Source organism: Marmota marmota, unplaced genomic scaffold, assembly GCF_001458135.2.
Source record: "Marmota marmota marmota unplaced genomic scaffold, marMar, whole genome shotgun sequence".
NCBI lineage: Eukaryota > Metazoa > Chordata > Mammalia > Rodentia > Sciuridae > Marmota > Marmota marmota.
This window is the reverse complement of record NW_026000081.1, coordinates 731,316-748,264: the sequence shown is the minus strand read 5'-3', so window position 1 is coordinate 748,264 and position 16,949 is coordinate 731,316. Positions and strand designations below refer to the sequence as shown.

General features: G+C 44.0%; 1 protein-coding gene across 1 annotated transcript in view; it reads right to left on the bottom strand.

Annotated features, from left to right (window-relative positions):
- Positions 1-268: 268 nt before the first annotated feature.
- The window catches only part of Notch2 (notch receptor 2), a 152,811-nt gene continuing 136,130 nt past the window's right edge, over positions 269-16,949 (bottom strand). Inside the window, exons 24-34 of the mRNA XM_015505075.2 lie at positions 15,133-15,245; positions 13,854-14,359; positions 12,184-12,531; positions 11,170-11,312; positions 10,779-10,989; positions 10,264-10,360; positions 8,473-8,641; positions 7,535-7,836; positions 6,616-6,763; positions 5,765-5,862; positions 269-4,844 (exon numbers count right to left, since the gene is read on the bottom strand). Of these exons, the coding sequence (XP_015360561.1) occupies positions 3,456-4,844; positions 5,765-5,862; positions 6,616-6,763; positions 7,535-7,836; positions 8,473-8,641; positions 10,264-10,360; positions 10,779-10,989; positions 11,170-11,312; positions 12,184-12,531; positions 13,854-14,359; positions 15,133-15,245 (3,524 nt within the window). The 3' untranslated portion in view covers positions 269-3,455. The remainder of the gene's footprint in view (positions 4,845-5,764; positions 5,863-6,615; positions 6,764-7,534; positions 7,837-8,472; positions 8,642-10,263; positions 10,361-10,778; positions 10,990-11,169; positions 11,313-12,183; positions 12,532-13,853; positions 14,360-15,132; positions 15,246-16,949) is intronic.

Below are 16,949 nucleotides of genomic sequence, written 5' to 3'. Positions count from 1 at the left end.
ATTAAAGTATTATGATGCATGGAAGTATTATGACTCAGTATTATGGTGCTTCTGATTTGATGGAAAGTTTTCCCTCAAAAACATTTATTTATGAAATGATTAGAGAAAGAAGACGACGACGACAAAAAAGCAGCCCAGTTAGGCTCTGTAGGATTTACAATGAAAGGAAAACTATTTTTCTCTCACCAAATTATGACATCATGATATAATCACAAGGACAGGGATACAGGACTGGAAAAATTTTTTAAAAAATGCAATACCACTGAGCTTGACATGTAACCTTTTTATTTTGTGATAAAAATGCTTTCATATAAATTTCACCTTAACTACTTTTAGAATGAAACTTTGAAAAGTAAAAACAAAGCGTGCACTTTCCTTACCATGTATAGTCAGGAATATGCGGTCATTTTATTGGTTATTGGGTTTCTCATACACACAGATAAAATATCACTTTTAAGAGAAATTTACACAAAGAAGTTGAAACCAAACAGTTATTGGTGGGGGCCTTGGGACATATAAATGTCTCCTCCCAAAGAGTCATCACTCAATGTATTGGTTAAGGCCCACTTCCCCAAACCATGTGCCAACACGACACCACACCTCTGGTTCTTTTCTATGCAAGAATTACAAACTGGCAAATTTAACAATGATATAATGGACTGAACATCACAACTGACTGCTTACACCAAAGTCCTTAACTTCTGATCTCACTTTCCCTCTCCCACTATCATGTAGGTCAGAAAAAGATATTTAAAACAAAACACAAGTAAGAAAGAAACAACAACAACAACAAACCTATCCTCAAAGGCAGGCAGACAAGGAGTCAAAGAAAGAATGAATTTATAAAAATAAAAATAAACCAAAAGCGGGGGCGGGGGAATCTATGCATAGCATAAAAGAGTTCCTTAAAATCTTGTCTCCAATTGAGAATCCAATGAGAAAGTGATTATCCATCTTACCTTCCCTTTTAGTAGAAACTATATAACTCAATGGTTCTTAAAATGTGAGATTGGTAAAACATTTGAAAGGCAGTGTTGTCCTCACCCCTGGAGCCTCTTGTCTATAATGGCAGCTTTCACATTCCTTCCCCACAAACCCAAAGAGGAAAAGTATCCCAAAGAGGAAAAACATGGAAGTCAGTCTTACACTGTGCTTGGGGAAGGAGAAGGATTTAAAAGATCCAGTAACTGGATCAGAGGCTGATACTTTCAAGCAGTGGGGATATGGAGCAGGAGGGCAGTGAGGGGTAGATGTGGAGTGGTCCAGAATGGTCCATGCATCAGATAGGTGCTGGATTAATAAACTGGCCCAAGGAAAGAGTCACCATTTTGGAATGATAAAATGTTTACACACCACTAAAGTGACTGACAGAATGCTGTCATATGAAAGAATAAAACAACAAACAATCTTCATGTACCAGGTCAGAACTAATTACTTTTGTTGATTCAATGAACTTGGAGGGACGGAAAAACACTATTTGTAGACTGCCATGCCAGTGGACACAAAGGACTTCCATAGGGAGCCACAGACAGATAAATGAGGTCAGTGGGAAGCACTGGTGAACACCCCGAGGCACTGCAAGAATGAGGACTATTGTTAAACCAAAACAGAGCAGGCAATCGCTACTAATACATACAAAATGCCCCAGCAGAACTGATTTTCCAGGTGTCACAGGCATCACAGTACTGAAGTGGCAATGTGGTCGTAGGGCCAGTTATTAATTGACCCAAGGAGAAGAGGAAGAAAACCATTCTGTTTCTATAGCTGACTAAATTGGTTCTGATCTTGATGGAGAGTCAAGTCATCGAGACCATAATTCAGAGAACAGATTCGGGTGAGGTGCAATCATAATCAGAACACGAGGGTGACAATGAAAAGCATGAAATCTGTCATCATTTACAAAGTGACTCTAGCAAAGGAAAAGTCCCTAGGAAGTTTCTATATTAGTCTTCCAAAGGGCAATGTCATGACTGCTTCAGAGCAAAAGAAATGACAGCAAAAGCTGGCAAAGGCAGCCTCACAGCTGTCCCCTTGGAAACTAGTCCAACTCTCCATGCGCTGCTGGAACACAGTGCAGTGGACACAGTCCAGTGAGAACCTACTGGGTGCACTAGGAACTCAGATTGCACAGTGTGAGGGGAACTGGTAAACAGGCTCCTGCTCTCAAAGAAAAGCAGGAAACAGACTGTGATCAAAGGAATATGACTGTCACTGGGTCCCTTGAGCTGAGGAAAGTTCAGTCCTAAATGGCAAGGACAAATTGTTTGAGACATTTTCTTCTGTGGGGATGTATGGAAGGAAAGGCTCAACAGCAAAGACTGACTTCACCTGCTGGATGAGTGAGGGAAGTAGACCTATAGTCCTAAGATCCAGGACAAACAAATGTGATTCATGCTGGCAGTTGATGGGATGCTTGGTATCCCAAGTGGAGGGGCGGTAACTGCTTCTTCCAGGTAACTGCTTCTTCCATGAGTTAGCTTATGTCTTGGTCATTCCCACATTCTGGCTCTTTTTCTGGTTTCAAAAAAGGGGGGGTAAGGTTATAGTACCTAGGCTTCCGAGGATAAAACTTGACACTGACTAGGTCCACAAGTAGAAAACAATTAACTCTGTATCCTTCATCCTGGTGAGCTTTCTATGCAGCTCTGCATGCAAGAAAGAGAATTAAGGTGCAGCCTCCTCAAGGGATCTCCTGCCCCCAAAATCTATTCAAAGAAAAATATTTTGTTCCCCTTCTCTCTTGAGGAATGATACACGTAGAATGCAACATGTTCATTTTTTTTTTTACAGAAACATACTTGAAAGGTTTATGTTGAGAACCATAACCAAAGTAAACCCTGTGAGACTCCGAGGGGTGCTGAGGAAGTGGGAGGGGAAAGGGAGGATGAAGTTGCTTTCCAGGGCAGGAATGATTCAAAGCACAAAGTCTTGCCCTCTAATATGCTGGTAGGCTACAACCATGGAAAGGTGCAAAAAAGGAAAGCACCAAATGAAGCAAAAGAATTTCCAAGCTGAGAAGATGAGATAGGTCAACTTAGTCAGAATTCCAGGGCACAATTCCCAACTGGACTCTAGTGTAGAATCTTCTCATGGATGTAGCAGAAGCCCTCAGGGCTTAAAATGCAGTCCAAACTGCAAGAATGTCCAGGCTACAAAAGGCATCCATCCTATTCTCCAAACAGAAGAGAGTAAACATGGCCCCAAGGGCTGCATTCATCTTGCATTTCCATGAACTTGACTTGGTGGGCAAGAGATTAAAAGGAACCAAGTTCTTCCCCTGAAACTTTGCAGATATTCAGTGAAGCCCATAAATTGCTTCTCTGAAAAGATGGTCTTCTCTCCTCTGCCTCCAAAAGCTGGTTACAGAGATTTCTTCACTTCTCTTCCGGATGACCTTCATTTGTTCCTCAGCAGCATTCACAATAGGCAGTTCTGTCTCTGCAACGGAGGCAGACTCATGCGTAAACCTGCATATTGGTGTGCGGTGGCTCAGACATGTGTGTCCCTGGTCCCCGCTGAACTCCTCCAGCACCCCCAGGAGTAGGGCTGGTGGTCACATCTGACCAGTCAGAAGCAGAGTGGGGTGATGAGCTTGACCACTGGTCAGGAGACTCTGGGGATGGTGTCAGGTAGGGATGTTCACCCTGGAGGTGACCACCATGACTGGGTGTTCGCTCGGCAGCATTTGAGGAAGCATAACTATGCTGTGAAGGGGGTGTGGGATACTTACCCACAGAGGGTGGGAAAGGATGATAGGCTGGGAGAATGGTCTGAGCTACCTGCCCATCCTGCTGGGGCATCATGGTAGTGGGGAAGGCCACACTGGGCAAACGGGCCATTTCTGGAATCTGGTACATAGTGGGTAGGGAACCTGCAACAGCTGGAGGGCAGCTGGACTGAGGCGGGGGAGCCCCAGCTGGTTGGGCAATGCTGCCTTTGGGAATGAGCTGGAAAGTCACAATGGGGGGCAAGGGCTCCCGTGGAGTGGTGATATGCTTCCCTTCAGGTGGCCTTCCCTGGGGAGCTACACCAGGGTGGGTGCCTTCAGCAGGAGCCAGGACCATGCCAAACATCTCATTGTACTGGGTCTCATTCATCTCCACGCGGTTCATCCAATCTGATGGGACAGAGACTGGATGTAGTCTACCCAAGCTTCCCGCACTGCCACTCCCAGGGGGGACAATGTGGTGGTGGGAGAGCAACTGGCTCACAGAGGGAAGCACAGTACTAGCCCCAGGAGCCAAAGGCTGCATGTCATGCAGGTTAGAGAAAGACAGTGCATGCTGAGCATGGACTGGAGCAGCAGGGGTGGCAGTAGCCAGCATAGGGTTGGGTGAGGCCTGTAGGATTCCAGGGGATGTGATCATTGGAGAGGATGTGGTGTCAGAAACATATGTGTGAGGCGACTCTAAAGAATCAACAGGGGATAAAGTCACTGAGCTCTCAGACAGTTGGACCTTCTCACTCAAAGACTTCTTCCTCCTACTCCCCTTGGCTTCCTTGGCCTCCTTGGCAAGGTTAGGGAGGCTAGTGGGCATGGTACTCTTGGCATTGGGCCGTCTAGGCTTCTTGCCCACCGGTGTATGCTTTAGACTGAGGAAAGACCTGTTGGGCCCACAAATGACAGGTGAGAGAGCAGAAGTCAGCACGGTGCCTGGGGGACTCGGTGTCACATTGTACTCATCCAGGAGGCGCACAATGTCATGGTGCATGCGATCCCGAGCCACATCCCGGGGAAGACGATCCATGTGATCTGTGATGTCGCGATTGGCAAAATGGTCTAACAGGATCTTGGCTGCTTCATAGCTCCCCTCCCGAGCAGCAAGAAACAGAGGTGTCTCTTCCTACAGAAAAGACCCACACCAAACATTTTTAATAACACTCTTGATACAAGCAGTCTTACTGATTCTTTTTTTTTATTCAACCCCCTTAGATATATTTTCCCTAAGTGCCTCCCCCATGAGATTTTAGTACCACAGGCATGCTATCTATCTACCTATGTGCTGAATGTATACCTGTGATTTATATATAAAATGTATAAGCTTATTTCACCTTTCACCAAGAGCCAATATTCCCTCCTATGGGCAGCACCTCCTCAGTGAGGAATTCATGAAATAAAACATGCCCCTGAGCCAAAGACTCACTTAAAACAGAACTGAGCTTATCAACGTAAGGTTCTAAAAGGAAATACAGTTACAAATAAGAAAGGTAGGAAGAGAAAGAACTAAAGTAAAAATGGGAAATATGGCTGGGGTTGTGGCTCAATGATAATGCGCTTGCCTTGCATGTGTGGGGCACTGGGTTCAATCCTCAGCACCACATAAATAAATAAAATAAAGGTACTGTGTCCTACAACTAAAAAACATTAAAAACAGGGGAAAGAGTAAAAGAGAAAAGACAAAACACATGAAGAAAGAGCTAAGATAAAGGAAAAGAGGAAGCAAATAAGAGAAGATGAGTGAGGTAAGGGAAGCATGACAACTACTCAGAGGGGAAAATCAAACAGGAAAACATCATGGTATCCAAGAACAGAAAAAAAAAGAACAGTAGGGAGGAAAATCAAACAAATATGAGAAAAGTGTGACTAACAGAGAAAGGACCTTCATCAAACTCTCTGCTTGATGGGCACCCAGTTCCTGCCCAGCCTGTCTCTGTATTTTCTATACTCATCACAAAAGAAACTATTTGGAGAAAAGGGAAGGGCTTTATAAATAAGTGAGGCACTGCTATGAGCATCCTCAAACTCCCAGATTACAGACTATACCTTGTTGTCCTGCATATCTCGGTTGGCTCCATTTTTTAACAGCAAAAGAGTCGCCTCCACGTTATTGACAGCAGCTGCCCAGTGAAGGGCAGATTTTCCTTCAGAAGAAAAACATTTTTATAAGCATCCTACTCCTTTTAAAAGGAAGCACCAATTGACTTGTACAGGGAAACCCTGAACTCCCTAGATATCAGCAGGAAGCCAGTTATCCGTGGGGCCCAACAGAGAAGAAAGTAATATCTTCCTTTCCCTCTGTTCTAGGAAGACTTCAATATAGGCTTCCCAGCCATTAGACAGAGGCAGGTAACATGTGGTATCCATGACCTCCACATAATAGAATCTACCCTTCACAGACTGAAGACCTGCTCACAGACTGAAGACCTCCCCTCCTATGAAATAAACTCTAATACATTTTTCTATCAAGAGTGGTGTACCAGGGCTGGGGTTGTGGCTCAGCGGTAAAGTGCTCACCTAGATGTGTGGGTTCGATCCTCAGCACCACATATAAATAAATAAAAAATAAAGGTATTGTGTCCAATTACAACTAACACATAAATATTAAAAAAAAAAAAAATGGTGTACCTAAGGAACCCACACAGGTGAACCTTTCATGAGCCTTCTTTGAGGCTCGAAAACCCTATAAAAAGTCTCCCTTTTCACATAATCTAGGGACCCCTACTTGCCCAGGGCTCTGAACATGATGTAGTGAAGAAGAATGAATGAATTCATAAATGAAAGAATGGGTCAATCTCTAATGGATTCGGATCAGAGAAGGATTAATAATTAATGATTCTCCTCCTTAGAGGCACGGTTTGCAGGTAAGAATCCCAATTCCTGCGTCTTGTCCCTACCATGGTCATCCACTGCGTTTACATCTGCTTGGCAGTTGATCAACTCTGCCACCATTCCCTCTACAGCCAGGCGGGCAGCCAGGATCAGGGGTGTAGTACCATCGTTCATTCTGGCATCCAGATCAGTTACTCGGTTGCGAATCAGAATCTAGAAGAGGAGTACAGAAAACAGTCACTTGGAGAGGAAAAATAATGAAACTAAGAGAATAAGAGCCAGAACTGAGGCAAACCTGTAAGTTCCTAAAGGGTAGGTAGAGACTTGCTATTTTTGTGTCCAAGATTCTACCATGGTCAACCAATGATATTTGTTAAATGAAAGGATGAAAAAAAGTAATTAAAAAAAAAAGAAAGGATGGATGAACTAACAAATGACTCATCAAGACATAATGGCCCACATAAAGTGAGGTACCTCTACTTTCTAAGGAAAGCAGAGAAATGTGGGGAAGTATCACAACTTCAATTACAGTATACAGACAAAGGAGATTTAGAATGCTTCTAATGTCCTCAAAAGGCTAAAATAAAGGGGCATGAGGAGAACACTGTCAAGTCAGATTAAGAAAAGTGCCAATGAGCAGCTGGAAACCCAGAGAGCTAGGGCAGTTAACACCAGTCAAAGGCTTTAGAACAGGTTTCATTCCCTTCTGATCTGTGCATTTAGAAGCATCTTTGCACATCAAAATATTGCTAAGAATCAGAAGACTGGTACAACCTGCTGTTAGTTCTGTCACTATATAGCTAGCTAGAGCAGGTCAGTTGGCTCGCCTCTCTTTTCTTTCTTTCCCATCTAGCAAGCATGACTAACCTCTTGAAAACTTACTGAATGATTTCAATTAGATATTAAATGCCTAAACAAAAATAAAATATTGTAGATCCATAACAGATTTTCATTATCCAAACCCATTCTTTTTGGCTTCTTTACCTGGAAGACACCTTGGGCATCAGCTGCCACTGCAGCATGGAGAGGACAGCGGCCCATGTTGTCCTGGGCATTGGCATCTGCACCTGCATCCAGGAGGCGCTTGGCAGCATCAGCCCTTGAGTAGCGGGCTGCAAGATGCAGGGCCATCTCACCGGTCCGGTCTGTCTGGGCCTGAAGGCTGGCACCCTGGCAAACCAAGTCTGTGATGATGTTGGCAGAAGAGTCCTCTGCATCTTCATCTTCATCACTCAAATCTGAGCTGCCTCCTCGGAGAGAAGCCAACATCAGTGGGGTGCACCCATCTGTAGAAGAGGAAAGTTCCAGAAAGTATTCAATGAATAGAAGGAAGTTAACCCTATTGTTGGAATACTTCTATTTGAGTAACATTATGTTTAGGGGAAGTCAATTTCTTGTATTTCTTGTAATAACTGGTGATAAGTTCTATATTTTTCACCAGCTTTTCCTCTGATACTGTCTTTTCTGTAAAGAATAATGGGAATGAAAGAGCCTTCTGAGCTGGCAGCTCTTCTCTAAGTTAAATAAGCTTCTCTGTTCAAGTTTAAGTGCTAGCCTAATTTAAACTGGACAACATTTTACAATATCCAATATTAATAGAATTATATACATAAGGTAGGAACTAAACTAATTCTCTGTCCTTTGCTTTGGGGTACTATTTTTGTATCCTTGGAGAATCAAATCCATTTAATCAGCCTATTTCTTCTCAACATGCTTTATATACAGCAATGTGAAATACTTCCCTTTCTTATGAGTCCGTAAGTTCTACATGCCTGTATTCCTTAAACAATCATTTCCTCAAGCTGATTCTATACCCATGAAATTGGCAGGGGGCATATGGCCAAATGAAACAAACATAGGACAATCATACAGAGCCAAGGCAGGCACTGCCTAGTGAAGTGGGAAAGGCTTGAGGTACTAACCTGGGCCCCGGACATTCACGTCCAGCACATCTACCTCCTGCTCAGCCTGAGGAGGAGTGAGAGCCAGTGACGGTGTTCCACGAATGTCTGCAGCTTCAAGGTGCTGCTGTGTCCATGGCCGTCGATCAATGGGGTCATCATCTTCTGAGAGCAAAGCCTCATCTTCAGCCTAGGAGGGGAAACAATACTTCCTACCAATCTGACTCCCAGTAGAAGCTGCTGACTGCTGGTCTAGTCTCCCACAATTTCTTTTAACTTCCATCCAGTTTTCTATCTCTTCCTGCTTGTTATGGTTTAGATATGTATTCCCCAAAAGCTCATGTGTAAGTCAGTGAAAGAAGGTTTAGATTTGGGGAGGTTGGTCCCTGGGGACATGCCTTTGGGGTATATATTTTGCCATTGTTGAGCAGAGCTCTCTCTCTCTGTTTCCTGGTGTAATGTCTTAAGCTGTGTCCTTCCATCACACTTCAACCATGATGTTCAGTCTCACCTTGAGCCCCAAGGAATAGGGCTGACCCAATGAATTCAGCCGGCAGTCTAAGGACTGAAACCTCTGAAACCATGAGCCCCCAAATAAACTTTTCCTCCTCCAAAATTGCTCTTGTCAGGTCTTTTAGTCAAGCAGTGAAAAAGCTAACTGATACACTGCTCCGATCCTCTATATCATTCATCACTTCAGCTATCCACTGCTTTCATGATGTGGTTCCTGCTCAGCTCTCCTGCATTATCTTGATAATTCTCCCCACCTCTTCATCCCAAGCTCAACATACTCTTGCTTTTGGCCCCTGCCCTGTGTCCTTCCCTCTGCCTGCTATGGTTTTTCCCCCATTCTTTGTTTGACTAACTGCTACCTACCCTTCAAATAAAAATTAATTCCTCTTGTAGGTGAGTGTCATTTTAGCACACTCTGTTTACCGTTACTTCACTGAGTATGTGAAGTGCTTACATGTACTATGTGACAGTCTCTACCAGAATGGACAGGTCTTGAGAAGTGGGAATTAGCCTTTTTCCCAATATAGTATCCAGCATAGAATAAGCACTCAGGAAAATATTGAAGAATAATAATACTGATGATAATTTAAAAGTAGCTACCCTTTATGACTTCTTAGTATATGATAGGAATTAGGTAAGGTATATTGCTATATTATCTTCAAAGCAACTCACAGAGGAAAGAGTTATTATATCCCCATTCTAAAGAGAAGAAGAATTAAATACAAAGAGGTAAGATAACTTGTTAGCTACTAAGCAGCAGACTTTTGGACTTGAATCCAGTTCTGGCCAGGACTGCACCATACCTGGCTGCTGGCCACATGTAGCTAAGGATGTGCAGTCTCCTTCCTCACATCTGCCTCCACCCAATCTACCTCTTGCTCTGTGAGGTTTTAGTTTCCTGGGCTCAAGATATGGAGCCTCTAAAGCCTGTAGCCACTGGCTTTCTTTACTGTTAATTCCATCTTTTCTTACAGAAGAGGTGCCCAAAGAGATCTAGTCATGAAAGAAACTGATCACACAACAGTTCTGACTCAACTAACAGCATGATACGAAGGAAGAAAGCATGTTTTATTATTTTTAGAAGGTCATGAAAACCTTCTAAAATGACCAGGTAACCCAAGGTCATTAATGTCCTAAGTTTCCCTCTGTTTGTGAGAAGCTGAGAGAGCCACCTGTCTGGGCAACACATAAACATGACCACCTTTTCCTTCCACTTAGAACACTCTAGAACAAATAATAGAAATTTGAAAAGTGATCCGGTGATGACTGATGATGGTGGTTTTACTGCAGCCAGCTTACCTTGGCTTTCTTTGGCTGGGGTCCTTCATCATCCATCCAATGTTCACTTGTTCCTGAACCAATTAGATTAGCCTCTGACACTTGCACTGAGAGATTTCTGATACGATCATAAAGAGGAGAAACAAAAACAGAGGTTACAGCATTAATAAATATAGTGGTTTTAAACACTTTCCCCACTTACTTCTAAGGGTAATCTCTGACATAAGGGTCATGGGCCAGAGAGTTATGACATTTCAGAGTACCCATCTTTTCCCTTCCCACTGAGAAAGAGCTTACAACAAAAGTGTGCCCCCACATAGAAGCTGAGCACCATGTGACAGCACAGAGTGCTTTCACATGACTACACCTGCAGACTCTGACACTATAGTTTCAGTCACTCATGGGTCATTCAGAACCCTGTTCATTGTGATTAATGGCCAGAGCTTAGAATTTAAAAATCATGATTCAATAAGACATGCTTTTCTATTCTTTCTGCTTATTACTATGGATAGTGGCTTGTTGGCCAACCCTCTTACTTCAACCCCACGGCATCCTGTCCCACTGGCTCACGACGCTTGTGATTGCTGGAGTCTCGCCGCAGGGTGAAACCTTCAGGCAGCCAGAGGGAGCCATGCTTACGTTTTCGTTTTGCCATGATTACCCCCAGTAGCATAATGAACAAGATAATGACAACAGCAACAGCAATTAGATAAAGTAGCTGAGTGCGTCTTGGAAGCTGGGATTCACCTGAAAGTCCAGAGAAACGGATATTGTTATATAAACCATCGACCTCTTGATAGCAACCTGAAGTTCATTTAGAGGGCCATTTGACCTCTCCACCCGAAAAATAGAAGGTTCCACATTGAAAAGTGTGCCCCTAGGGATGTCTGTCCCCAAACCTTTCCCCTTAACACCAATGCCACTCACTGACAACAGACACAAGAGGGTACGATAGGGTCCCCTGGATGGCATGAGAAGCCAGCAGAGCTGCTGCTGCATCCGTGTTCTTGAAGCACTGGTCTGAGTCTTGAACACACTGGCGGTTGTCAATTTCCAGAAACACCTGAGAGCTGTGGGATGCCATGGGCAAAAAGGAAGAAAGGAAATGGAAGGTAGAATAGGGAGTTCCGGCAAGTTGAGTCAGAAGGGTTATATAAACTTTATTTCCTCCTCTCAGCATCAGACTGTTCACCTCTAGGATGCTGCCTTCAGAAAGATCTCAGAAACTAGGACACTGTCCCTTCAGATCCTAAACACTTATTCCCACCAAAAGAATGTCTCACCTTCCTTAGTCTGGCGGCCCTAAGGCTTCTGGCTGAGGCAATGAAAGCTAAGTGAGGAAGCTGGGGAGGCTGGCCTTCAGTGCCCTCCTCTCAAAGGCTTCAGTGGTCTTCTTCCACCCCTTCCCACCTATTTGGTGGCACTGAGTGCTACACTAAAAGCATGCCCCTGCACATTTGAGGCCCTACTACTCCCATATTTTTATATTCATATTTCATTAGCTGAAGGGTTGAAAAAATTGTGGGATATACCAACAAATAGTGGGGTATGAATGACAGATTATTGCCCTTGTCAAAGATTATTAAGATTATTGCCCTTGTCAAAGAGACATGTCATAAGTAAAAAGTCTTGTAAATAACTCAATGACTAATATAAGAGAGGAGTTGCTAATAAAGGGTTTTGAGGCAACTCTGGAAAAAAGTTAGGTATTCCAGCATTTGAGAAGGCCTCTCCAACATCCTGCCTTCCACTTACTTGAGTCCACCTGCTTTTTCAAGATCAGGGCAAATCTTTATCCTTAAACAAAAGTACTGGGATAATGGGCTTTTCTATTTGCCTAAGCTTTGCACTTTTATAGGCTGAGTTATAATTTCTGCTGTATCTCAAAATGCTCAGCTTTACAGAATTCACCTTTAACAAGTTCAGAAACCAGATACCTACCCAGCCACCTCTTGTTCCTGCTCATCAGGGAGAGACCTGCGTGTTATCTTCTGCTTCTTCATGGCAGCTGACTTCTCACCATAATAGGGGTATACCATGAGGGCCCCCTGTGAGTCCCGTTTAATGCGCAGATTGGTGTGGAGAAGGGTGCCCAGTGCCCGCAAGAAGCTGCGGGCATCCTGGAGCAGTTGTTCAGGGGGCATCAACACCACAATGACCAGGGTACCCTCTGCCAGGTTCTCGGGCCGATCAGCAGCACAGTCCAGCCCATCCCAGCCACACTCCTCACTATTGCATCCCTGGTCACAGTGGTTGTCTTTGAAGTGGTCTGCACAGTACTTATCATACCTAAGCAAAAAAGAGAGAGAACAGGGAAAGGGGTTCAAATTAGACAGAGCTCCATTTTGTTTTCCACTTGGAACTACTGTGGATTTTGCTACCCATCTTTTGTGGCCTGTATCAGGACCCATATGGCCTGTGAAGCCTTCTTTGAATTTTCTGTCATTGACACTGTGGAGTGCATACAGTCTATGCCTGACTGTATTACTGACTGTTCCTTAAATGGGGAACAACACTGTGCACATTAGGCAGTATGGGTTTAGGGGCTCCTATGCAACTCACATTCTTGCTCATTCAGATTTTTAACCAAAGCTGCACATGTGAAACCAAAGTCAACCTGGTTAATGTTTCCTCTTCTTTGTATCCACTGCTCCCCTTAAATGAGGTAACAAAGAGCCTTAGAAAGTAAAAGGTGCCAAAGATGGCTCTAGACCCTGAACCATCAAAGGCTGACAGAGAACCAGTGTGGCCCATTTCTTTCCCTCTCAGGAGCGACCGCAACTGCGGAAAGTAAGCAGGGGAAGGGGGTGTTCCATAGAGGATACCAGATCTAACTCGTATAATCTCTTTCAAATACTGGGAAAAGGAATTAGGACCCCCAAACATAAATGTTCACAATCATTTGCTACATTCTCTTCTCCCACCCCTACCCCCATCCCTTGATAACTCTATCATCTGGTACAATTTGCCATGTAGCTCAGTGAAAAGAGTAGGAGTCATTGGTACTGTGTGTGCTTTTGGAAAGTTCTTTAACCTTTGATACCTCAGTTCTCTCATATATGAAAGATCATTAACAATACCTATACCTCACAAAGATTATTGAGAATTAACTAGGGCTAGATGCAATGGTTAATAGGAGAATACAACACAGACCATAAAGCATTCTCTAACTGGAACAGAGAGCAGGAATCTTAAAAGACCTAATCTAGCTCATGTTTTCAGATAAATTTAGATGTGGAAAACCAGTCTAAGGGAAAGGAATTGGTGAAGAGAGAGAGGTACAGACCTTTTCATCCGTCCTGTAGGCAGGTTACTTGAGAGGCTGCCTAAGGGTAGGAAATAACACTTCCAAATGTTATTTCCCCCCAAAGGTCAAAGAGCAGCAGGTGAGAAGGCAAAGACAGGCAAAGAAAGGATGGTTATGCAACGAGCATTCCTGGCCCTCTGTCAGCGAGGGAGAGCGCAGGGTGGCTGTGACGAGACAAGGCTGGCACCATCTGAAAAGCAGAGGCAGCTTGGGTGGAAGCACTGGAGTGGTTAGGAGCAAGAACGAGAAATCAAGAAGTGTTAGTGACAGTCCCTTCGGCTTCTGCAGAGCCTGGAGCCCTTACTTGCATGTCTTGCTGTTCCCTTGGCATTCGAAGTTGTCAAACAGGCACTCAGCTGTGTTGCACAGCTCATCACACTGGTTGTTGATGTAGTCCCAGCAGGGAAGCGGGGAGGAGCAGTTGGCCCAGGGGTTCTCCATGGTGAGGGAACAGTCACCTCCATCCCACTGGCAGGCATGGCTGTTGCAGGCCTCATCACAGACGCCATCCCGAGCTTTGTCAGTGCAGTACTGACTCAGGCAGGTGGCAGGAGGAGTGCTGGTGGGGGCCGTGTAGAGTTCACAGTGGCTGCCCCAGAATGGTGGAGAGCAATGGCAAGAATAATAAGGAGACTGGCGCTGTGGGTAGCAGCTGCCCCCATGCTGGCAGGGGCTGCTGGCACAGCCCGATTCACAGTCCTGGGGATTGGGGCAGAAGCAGCGGGGTCCTGAGGCAGTATGCACACATTGCTCCCCTTTTCTACACTTCACCTGTCCGCAGCTGCTCTGGCATCTTGCCCCGGAGAAGCCCTGTGGAAGGTGGTGAAGAAATGAGGATGGCAGGCAGACCTAAGACTTGCCCTATTCTTGCTTAGATCCCTTCATATAGCATCCTCATCCTAGTTCGAGGAGCCAGTGGGTAAGAGCTGAAGGTTCCATGAGATTAATGTAGAATTCTCTTACTTACTTCTTACTTCTAGAAATTAAGTCCACCTTCTCTAATCATTATTAGATCATTTCTACAATGACTTTGGGTAGGGGTGGGGCATTTTTTTGGAAGTTTTGAATCCCTAGAAGACTTCCACATCTTATCTTATTCTTGTACTTCCTGCTCAGCCCAAGTCAAGGTTACTAGTCAGGTTTCTTTTGGTTGTCTCCACACACATAATGACTTCTCTTTTAGGGAACTTTCAGCCTTTGGCAATGGCAAGAATTTGCACAACAAATGGCTGAAATTAAGCTGCTTTCTACTTTAAGGAACAACATAAGCAGAATAGAGTTTCACCCAACCTGGGCAGTAAGACTGCTCTGGCATGGAACCACAGAGCCAGTGACAATACCTCTATTTTAAGGGGACATTCCATCACTTCTTGTGGTTTTCCCTTAGTGTTCCAAAGGGAAACTTTTAGTCATAGAATGGGAAGCTCATAGTTTCTGGGAAAGTCTAAAGTGCTTTCTTCTGAAGGAGGTGAAATTGAGAACACTCCCCATGAAGGAACTTGAAAAACCCAGATTTAATCTCAGTTTTGTCATAAATCATATGGAAGAGAGAATGTTCTTTAAATCAGCATCAGGCCACTCACTGGAGGACAGCGACAAATGAAGCCATCAGGTACATTGCTGGCCACAGCACAAGTCCCTCCATTCAGGCAAGGCATCTGGGGACACACATCCATGAAGGTTTCACAGTGACGGCCTCAAGGCAGGGGAAAAAACAATAACAACACAGTTTTAAAAGGCAGAAATAGTAAGGTCAAGTTACTGAACAGAACCCCACTGGGATGGGAATCAGCCACAGACTGAGAAAGAGGTATGAGAATTCAGTTCTAAGCCTCCAGGGGTATGAGAAGGCAAGACATTTGATGGACCTCAACATGATGCCCTCACTGGCTCACACCAGTTCCTTCATCTGTCTCATCTGTACAATAAAGCACAAGCAGCCACATCCCCAAACCAAACCCTAAAAGGATGCATATGAGAAGTGACTCTAATTACCAACTTCTGTTCAACAAACTTTTTACCCCATTTTGTTATATTTCTACTTCATAAGAGAATCTACACCAGGACCAATGTACCTAACCAGGCATTGACAGTTTACAGAGAATTTCTATCTATGAGGTCTCTTTTCAATTATTTTGGCATTTCTGTAATTTGACTGGTCTTACCCTAAAATACAGCTTCATTTTCCCAGAGTTAATTTTCTCTAGAAATATTTCTAAGCCAAAGGACATCTGGCTCCACCAGAAAGTGAACCAGGCAACTGGAATCATAGAAGGGACATGGGGCTCAGCTGAGGTCTCTTGGCAAATAGTAGGAGATGGGCTCATCTGGACTATGGTCATTTCGATTTTTTTAAAAATTAAAATAGTAGCACTTTTGGCCATTTAGAATTAAGAAACCAGAGTTACAAATGTTTGACTTTCCAAATCACAGTGGCAGACACTGACCAAGAACAGGTATCACACAGACACAGTACTCAGGGGTCTGCTGTTCTCTCGCTCAGCAACAACATCTCACTGCTATTGCAGTTCAAGGGGTTCCTTTCATTCACAAGTGTGGAATAAGCACAAACTCTACTTCCTGGCAGTGGAATAATCATTCAAGGTGGTTCTCTATACCTTTCTTCTCTGTTTTCCCCTTCCTTTGTATGCTTGTCATTGTTTCCAGGTAAAAACATCCGCAGAGGCAATGAAAGAAACTGGAGCCATCTTTGCTTCTCTGGCTTCCCAAGCACACTGGGGCCAATATGAGCCTGTAGACAGACTATTCATATTCTTTCCATGCCCCACACTGACTCAATAAGTAGACTGTTTCTTTTTTTTTTTTTTTTTTTTTGCGATTATAGCATCCAGATAGCTTCCATATTTCAAAGTCCCTCCCATTCTTTGTAAAATTCCAAGATTATTTAAGGCAGCATATCTTTAAAACTGAAAGGAAAGAAGGAAGAAAGGGAGAGAGGCAGTGAAGGAAGGAAGAAAGGATGAAGAGAAGAAGGGAATGAGGAGAGGAAAGAAGGGAGAAGGCCGGCTAGAGATGGGTTGGGGATGCAGTAGTATCCCACTTGCCAAATGACTAGTAAATAGACTACTACAGCCTATCATCTGACTCTCAGGGCATGATAACATACTCAACATGGGAGCTACAACTACAGACTCCAGAAAATGCAAGACAGATTTAAATCTGGGTATCTGGTGATCTAGCCACATCTAAATGCATTCAACTATTTTTAAGTCCCCCAAAGTCACCATGCTGCCCTTCTTTAGAAGTGGACTAATAAGTGCTGTGATAAATTCCCTATACTGAGGCAGGGCTTGGTCATCATTATATCCTGTGGTGGAAAAAAATAAAGCTTGAGAAAAGACTAGGAGCGAGGCCAAGCCTTAGCAGGGCAGGGCATACT